Source organism: Cryptotermes secundus, unplaced genomic scaffold (assembly GCF_002891405.2).
Source record: "Cryptotermes secundus unplaced genomic scaffold, Csec_1.0 scaffold117, whole genome shotgun sequence".
In the NCBI taxonomy this organism is placed as follows: domain Eukaryota; kingdom Metazoa; phylum Arthropoda; class Insecta; order Blattodea; family Kalotermitidae; genus Cryptotermes; species Cryptotermes secundus.
This window is the reverse complement of record NW_019737981.1, coordinates 1,385,284-1,393,983: the sequence shown is the minus strand read 5'-3', so window position 1 is coordinate 1,393,983 and position 8,700 is coordinate 1,385,284. Positions and strand designations below refer to the sequence as shown.

The window sequence follows — 8,700 nt, the reverse complement described above, 5'->3', positions numbered from 1 at the left end:
ATATATCATAATAGTAGCTTCCTACTGTGTTGATGTCCCTCTGATGATGGTCTCTGAAGACCGAAACATGTAAGGGCATGAAGAATTTAAATAAGAAAAATCTTCACCAGTCACACTGGATGGACCTGTTTAACTTTTTATAATTCATAGACCTTTAAGATTCAATTTTTCCTGAGAATTTCTCTTATACGAGGGTCGTACTGAAAGTCATGAGTAAAAGTTTTTTTGTAAAGTAACATGCTTTATTATTGACAAACCAAATACACCACCTCAATCTACAGACCTTTCTTTATTTTTCCACATAATCCCCACTTTTTTGTACACATTTCTCCCAGCGTTCTGGGAGTTTGAAAATTCCCCTTCGTAAAATTCCGTTCCAGCCATCCGAAGACACTGACGCACTGCTTTTTGAATTGCCTCCCTTGTCTCAAAACGTCCATGCAGCTGATCTTTCACAAATCCGAAAAGGTGGTAGTTGGAGGGTGCCACATCAGGGCTATAGGAGGGGTGTGGAAGAACTTCTCACCCCATCTTTGCAATTGCCTCCAGTGTGAGGTGAGTGGTATGGGGGTGAGCGTTGTCATGCAGGATGATGATGTTTCGTCCCGGACGATTATCGCGCAATGCATGACGGAGCTTGTGCAGCGTCTAGACAGAACGAGCAGCATTGATGGTTTGCCCAGGTTCCAGGAATTCGGCCAGAATAAACCCCTCTGCATCCCAGAAGACTGTGTCCATCACATTCGCAGCTGATGTCACTGTCTTTGCTTTCTTTTTTGATGGAGAATACAAATGGTGCCATTCCATACTCTGCCATTTCGTTTCAGGCTCGAAATGGTGAAACCAGCTTTCGTCACCTGTCACAATGCAGAGCAAAAAATCATTGCCTTCGTGACGATATCTCTGCAGCAGTTCTGAGGTGATGGCTTTTCACTGACCTGTGTGGTCTTCAGTCAACCGTGGGACCCAACAAGCGCAAACTTTCCTATAGCCCAAGTTTTCAATCATCTCCTGTACTGCACTGCACTGTGCCCTGTTCCAAGTTTTCGGGCTATTGTGTCCACAGTCACACGCCTGTCATCTTGAATGATCTCATCCACTCTTTCCTTGTTTCGTTCAGTTGAGGCTGTTCGAGGATGACCGCTCCGAGGCTCATCTTCGATGCTGGTGTTCCCATCTTTAAAATGGTTCACCCAGCTTTGAACACTGCTTGCACCCATGCACACACTTCCATAAGCACGCCGAAGTCTCTGGTGAATTTCTGCAGCAGGGATTTCCTCTTTCACAAGAAATTCGATAACAGCACACTGGCGAAACGACATATCGTATGCCATTTTGTTAGGAGTGATACTCGTCACGTGATGCAAGCTATTGACGTCACAAGACACTCAAGGTTAACACAACAGCTGGTTCCACCTACCACTATACTCTCTTTTGTCTGCTGTTCCCAGGTTGCATGCAAAAAAAAAAGTTGCTCATGACTTTCAGTATGATCTACATACATATTCCTTTCTGTTGTTCCAGACATTCACTTTTCTTGGTCCATTTTCATGATATTTCACAGTTATTTCTCTAAAAGAAAAAGAAGCTGATTGTCATTATGTGTCTCAAAAATGCAGTTTGAATGTAATAATGCTTGTATTCTACGTGCTGAGTCACCTTATGTGCCTACCAAAGAAACTGCTAAACACTGACACTGAGAACAGTTATATGTACTGTAAGTGGCTGATTTGCATGTTCTGAAGCTTTGAACAGCAGTGTTTGTACATGTTCAGGAATACCCAAGGAGAAGGTCTGTGACGACACTGCCATTGAGCTGGATGTTCGGCCAAAAGCTCAGTGGATGCTGCTGCGTCCCCCACACTCAAGTGAGCTGCAGCCTCCACTGTCCCCAACAAACCCACTGATGGTAGTGCCAGATCGTTTACCAACCCCTTCTAGCTGTGAATCAAGAGAGGATGACTCAGATTCAGATGAGAGGTGGCTGTCGCAGGTTGAAATTGTGACCCATGCAGGGCCCCACCGAAGGCTTTGGATGGGACCTCAGTTCACATTCAAAACATATAATTCAGCTGTGAGCGGGTTAGTAACAGAATTGAATTATGCTTAATATTTGTGCCATATAGAAACTGTTTTGGTAGTGTTTATGGCTGAGCACTGTTGCCATCTCATCTATTTCCCTTTAAAATTGTGATGATATTTTGTTGGAAGCTTGAACAGAAATTAAACCAGAAGTAGCAAGTGTATGGCTATGGAGGGATAAATGTGGTAGCCGTCCCCCGACTTACATCTGCCATGACTGTCGCTCGAGCTTGAGTTCTTTATCCCAGGGATACGGGTGCTTTGGATAGGTCATTTCATGGGTTTACGATACCAGGAGTAAACAGGTGATGTTAGGGACAATAGTGACACCCTAAGCCTAAGGAGGACAATAGCTGAATTACAACTAGACGGTCCTGGGATGGTATCTCGCCGGAGGAGCGTCTTTCATGGTGTTAAACAATGCATAAGTTGTTCATTCCCTTAATTAAATACTTTTGGCGAAGGACGTACGGTTACAAGGGATAAATGTGAATGGAGATATTTGCATTAGTCTGTTAGTCTAAAACTTGAAGTTCATATAACTTCATATATAAAAGGGGCTAATATCTAAAAGACAATATCAGGGAGACCAAAATAAGCAGAGGTGTAAGTGACTTTAAGAATGGTTACAAACTTGTGATATGTAATATGAGAATAGTAATCTGGTTGCAGATTCTTAGACAAATTAGAAAATAAGCGTAAGATTTGAGGCTTTCAGTTTCATGTTGAAACTTCTCTCAGAGTAAAGAATGTGATTGACATTACTTTTTTTTTTTTTCAGGGTTCCATTGTCATTGCTTGAGCTGGAAGCCGTTGAGGTTGGAGTGGGCTCTGGATCACGCCCAGCACGATCCAATCCTGTGAACATGCCCATCAGCAGTGGTTCCCGCCCTGTTGTGCCTGTCCTCATAGAATCTGGATCAGGAAGTACGTAAAAGTGATCTGTAGATATATATGTAGGAATCATGTTAACCGTCAACAACAAATATACTCACCTCTTATGTTTTACAATTCGACCTTTATTCCTGCTACATGTTTCAGTTGTATAAGACCATCATCAGGCAGCAACACCCTAGCAAGACTTCTTTTTCAGAAAGTGGCAGTGTTTTTTGTTTCTTACAACAGAGCAGTTACAAGCTGTTTTTGTGGAAAGCAAAAAACATGTCAAACTAGATGATTGCTAATCTGCTCGCATACTTTCTTCCTTTCCCATTTTNGAGCGTGTTGCTGTGGTGTTCATGAGAACATTTCACCTGTCTGGTGCAGGTAGTTATGAACAGTCACCTAGACTCCTTGAAGCATATGGAACAGATGGTGCTGAGTCAGATGGTTCAGCTGGGCCTGGCGAAACCCAGCTGCGTGAGGATTTGGCTGATGCCATGATGGAGAGCCCAGGGATACCAACACATGATACAGGTAACTATTTCGTGTCCCTTCTTTTAGTGTTAGGAAGCATGAAACTTTTGTTTGAAACCTATCATGTACACTCCAATTCACGTTTTTATGATCAGCACGTTTTCGCTTAGCAGTTTATTATTTCTGTGGACCTAACCTTGCTGCATTTGTTTATCCAACATTTTTGTTAACAGTAAATTTATTCCTTGCCCGCATCTTAAACCAGGATGTTTCTTCTCATCTGTGATGAGTAACAAGCAGTATAAAAGCTGAGTGAGGTTCTGCAGCATGAAACACCTTGTATTTCTTTGATAGAATAATGGTTTTCAGTAAAATTAAAGAGAACATCATTCCAGTAGAGGCAGAATGGGGCACACATGAACATATACCATAAGCATATATTTCCTTTTACAATAAAGAATGCTGGTTAAAAATATTACCGCATTGTCAGAGGTTAGAGGCTAGACACAGGACTGAGATTGATAATTGAATTTATTAAAACTTATTGCTCTATAATTACAACAATTTAACTACTTTTCACAGTCTGCAAATAATTGTAGCACATTCCAAGTATCTCCAATCTGCTGTACCTTCATATACTTGTTTCTTGGTAAAAAAGTATGGGCTGTGGAGGCCCCTAGGGTTGTGAGCCATTGAGGCTTCCACAGTTTCTAGATGGTGATAAGGTTATCATCCCTACACACTGGCTGCCCTTTACTGCCAGGAAGATTCCTGGTGCTTATTTCTGTTAGAGGCTGGGTCGACTCCAGGGCGATAGTGTGGCTGGAAGGATTATGTCAATAGAAGAGATTCCCTGATTTCATCACCCTTCCCTTATCTGCCCCACAGTGTTAGGCTATCATCCTTCCTTGCCAGCACAATGAGTGTGTAATGATCAGGTTGGACTGATGGCATCAGTACCTTTGTCTTCATGTTCTCTACTTACATCTCTGGTCTTGTTCAGCCTCCTTTCCGGAAGTCCTTCAGGGGGCATCCTTGTTGGCAGTTTCTCCTAAGATGGCTGATACCCCTGTACTCCCAGCACATCAGTCCCTCAGTCTTGCTCCTGTTGGTCCCTAGCAACTATGATTCCATGGGTACTCTAGTCCCTACAATATGCATCCTTGCATGTGGCCCAGCTTTGGCGGCCTTCACAGCCTCTGATTTCAGGCCCTGGCTTAAGGCTTTCCAGCATCCTCTTGCCTCCTATGTAGAGGAGAGCTTCACTTCTCAGTCCCTTATCCCACCAATAAATTCTTAAGCAGCCTTCCTCTGGGTAAAGTATTGGGGCAGTTCAACAAGGGCCCATTAGACTAGTTGCTCATTGGCAGTGGCAAGTGTTTGGAAATAATCGTTGATCTACTGGCTCATAGCTTTCAGCTGCAGACAGTACACTGCGGCCAGTTGGTGGTTCCCAGAACACCCTTCAAACTTACTTTTATGGGGATGCTATGCAGGGCATCAACAGCCTGCCCCTACAGGATGTGCAGTAGGTGTGTGCCTTTCTTGTTGTCTGTCCAGTTGTGCTGTGCTGCATCTTGCAACTGACAATGGAACAGAGTCCAGGACATCAGGTCGTGTTATCCTGTCCGCTTTGGCTGATATATTTCCACAACATCCGCACCCTGCTTGGGCTTTGACTTTAGCCATTTACATTTTTAACTCCCACCATGTGGCATCTACAAGTATCTTCATTGCTTGTATGAAGACCCTTGTTCCTTGGATCTTCATTTTGATTTCTTTGCAGAGGCTCTGAGTCTTCTTATTGACAAACACCTCATCACTTGTACATCCAGTCATGTCTCTTGAATCTCAGTGTCAACTTCCTCACAGAGGCTTTGGATCTGTTAGTCAGCAAACTCTGGAATGCCCCTGCACTCCTTTGTTGATGATTTCCTTTTATTCGGTCCAAATGTTATTTGTTGTGTCTTTCATCTCCTCTTGGCCAGACCTGATTGGGCTTTCATTTCTTCTTGATCAGCCTTTATCATGGCCTCAGTTGTTTCTTGATTTGGCAGCAGACATTCCATCATCTGGTCCATTTCTAGAGTATAGCAGTCCAACAGTGTAGTCCGACACCAATTTTCACAGATTAGTGATCAGACACAGGGTTTGGATTGATAATTGAATTTTTGAATACTTACCACTCTTAACTACAGGTAATTACAACATTTTTACTACTTTTCAAAACCTAGAAATAACTACAGCACATTTCAGGTCCTTGCAGTCTGATATATCTTCATATACCTATTGTTTGGCTGTGGTCTCCAGTAATGGGTATGCAGATAGTTTAAGCCCGAGCAGAGTGTGGAGGTATGGGGACATACCAGCCAAAGTGGGTAAGGTAATGCCACCAAGGTTAGTGGGTCCATGTGTTGGACCCTGTTCCATTGCCAGTGAGAGGCCATGGCAGAGCACAAGAACTGGACAGACTGAGGGATTCTCCCTAATGTTTCCATTCTCAGTGGCTCTACTTCATACATTGGTGGCTCTGTAGTGGACTGTAGTTCCTCAGATGTTGTGTATGTGTTCATTACCATGGAAATGTGTTTTAACAAGCTGCTGTATAGTAATGGATGTCTCTGCAACCCTTCTTTCACTCCAAACATCTGACTTTCATGCATCATGTCAGATGTACGTGGACACGCTGATACCATAAGTTAATACTTCCTTTTAAAATAAAGAATCTTCGATAAAAGTTTTATATCAACCCAGAGGAGAATGATATTTATGAAGATTTCTCAAAAGATGTTAAGATTGTACTGCTATAATACGTAAAACAGGCGAACTGGGCTGAATGCTGGGAAGGAAGTTGATTGTGCTGTAAATCTCCATGTATTTCTACTTATGCTATTTCAGGTTACACTGAATTTTTAAGAATGACAGTTTTGTTCATGGAATTCTTTATTATCTGTAAGGGGAAACTTACCAAGCATTTGATCTTGAATCTGGGATATGTAGAGAAGTTCCAAAAGCTATGATGTAAACACAGCAGTCAGCCTTCAAGTTCCATAGAAGGAAAGGAATTTTTTGAATAGAGTAGCTTCTCAGGAGAGGCTTTTCTCTATGGAATTTGTTAGTTCATGGAGTTCGAATACAGCACTGGCATCTGTATGATTTATAAACACTTTGCCATGCTAAGACTTTGAAAATAAATACAAATAATGTATCCTACTTGTTTACTGACCCAGTACACACAATGATATATATGGTGAGTTGGAGAAACATGCAGGTTGCTGCACAAGTCAAACTGAGCAGATGAGTAATGTGAATTCAGTGAGCACATATCAGACGTTTTGTAATGTTTATGATTCTGCTCACTTTTAAGGACTGTAATTTGTCATCAGAGAAATGTATGCATTATTAGCAGGTGTACCATGATAAATCACAGACTGTGTTTGTTTTAAAATGTTTAAACAGTATGCCAAAATTTGTATATATCCACAATCCTTGACCTAGACACAATGATTTCACTCAAGTTAAATGAAAAAAATTAAACTTTCTGTAAATAGAGAATACAGTGTAATTTTAATGTTCAGAAATAATTTAAAGTTTTTTTTAAGTATAAAGATGGTAATCAAAATGAAATAAAACTGAAACGACTAAACCCCAGATTCACTTGTGTAAAATACAAAACTAGTAGTTTAGATTGTGGTTTTTCAAGTGGTGTTACCATGGATACCAACATTGCAGAGGAACATGTCTTCACCTTCACATATGCCCCAAGAGATGGAGCCAGCTGTTCCTCAGAAACACTTGTGTCCATTTTCAACACTATATAATGTCACAACTCAAAAGACCACAGTCTGTAAAGTCACAACTATGAAAACCTGAAAACTTGTATAACATTATACTTACTGCAAATGTTGCATTGTAAATTTTAAACTACAAGAGTGGTATTTACTGTGAATGTTACACTGTAGCTTCAAAAATACAATCTTAAAACACATGTAAGGACTACAAGAAGTTGTTATGAAGAGGAATTAATACTTCCCCAAAATTGGGTCAGTTTATGACCTAGCCTTCCTCACGCTTTTCTGTCCTCCTGTACCCACTTATCCTGCATCTTCATCCATTCTTTCCCTACTATTTTCTTATACAAAAGAGAAATCTTAATTTATCGGTCTTATTATATTCCGAAAGAACAGTACTTATTGCAACAATTATCATGTGTTAGAATTAATGTAATTAAATATAATGTGCTCTGTGTTAATATTATAAAAATTTGTATATTGACATCTAAATCGATATAAATGGTTCAACATTTCATGACTTCTATACCCACACACACACACACACACACACACAAAGTCATTGGTAGGTTACTGTAGTTAAGTGCCTTGAAATTGGATAATTGTACATTGGCTGTGAAATTGGAGTGGGACTACATGAACATTTATATTGTTGAATGAGGGTTTCCTTAACTTCTACATGTCACTGAGGAATGTCTGGTATATGTTGACCAATTAACATCAAAAGGTTATTGTTATATTTTAGCGTCCTGTTGCACTGATTCACGTTCATGATGTGTATTTGTACCATCCATTAAATAAGGTAATACCAGAATAATATACTCCTTTTTGAACTTTAGTTAGACTTACTAAAGAAGCATGAAAGTCCAGTTTTTTGCAGATATTTATTTTATGCAAGGCAGTATTTATTGTGAAAAAATCCTTATACTTTACAACAAACATACAAGTTGAAAAGATATATTGGGAGTAAAGGTACCTGCTATATAATCAAGCATAGATTTGTTGTTCTCCAGAACAGTACTCAGTTGCCGAGGAGTAGTATGTTTTAAAGTAAGAGTTCAGAGACTGGGGAGGGTTAGGAGAAATAAGGAACAGAGGATTTGCCCCAAATGTAGCAGAGAGGAAGATGGGAGCCAGATATCACAGCATGAAGGAACAAAGATATGGAGGCATGAGACATTGGACAAGAGTTATAGGAAAATACAAGGTGTGGCAATAAAGAACCCGGATTACTTTTATGACTCATTTCCGGCCACGTCATTGACGAAGAGGAGGGTAGGGCATTGACCCTTGGACTTCCCTCTACCGTCACACAAAGTTTCATTCACGTGCATCGGTTAGTCTGGCCGCGACCATTGTTAGAAGCGGATCGTGTTTCTGAGCTCCGTCGGAATAATGCTGAGTGCTAATGCAGAACAACGTGCTAACATCAAATTCCTCACAAAACTTGGAAAATCTGCCACTGAAACTT

The 8,700-nt window shown here is 40.7% G+C and overlaps 1 protein-coding gene across 5 annotated transcripts in view; it reads left to right on the top strand.

Annotated features, from left to right (window-relative positions):
- LOC111870512 (breast carcinoma-amplified sequence 3 homolog) overlaps window positions 1–8,700 on the top strand; it is a 47,637-nt gene that overhangs the window by 17,529 nt on the left and 21,408 nt on the right. For all 5 annotated transcript variants that reach the window (XM_033753878.1, XM_023862861.2, XM_023862862.2 and 2 more), the window contains exons 9-11: window positions 1,776–2,082; window positions 2,864–3,009; window positions 3,349–3,498. In XM_033753878.1, the coding sequence (XP_033609769.1) occupies window positions 1,776–2,082; window positions 2,864–3,009; window positions 3,349–3,498 (603 nt within the window). The remainder of the gene's footprint in view (window positions 1–1,775; window positions 2,083–2,863; window positions 3,010–3,348; window positions 3,499–8,700) is intronic.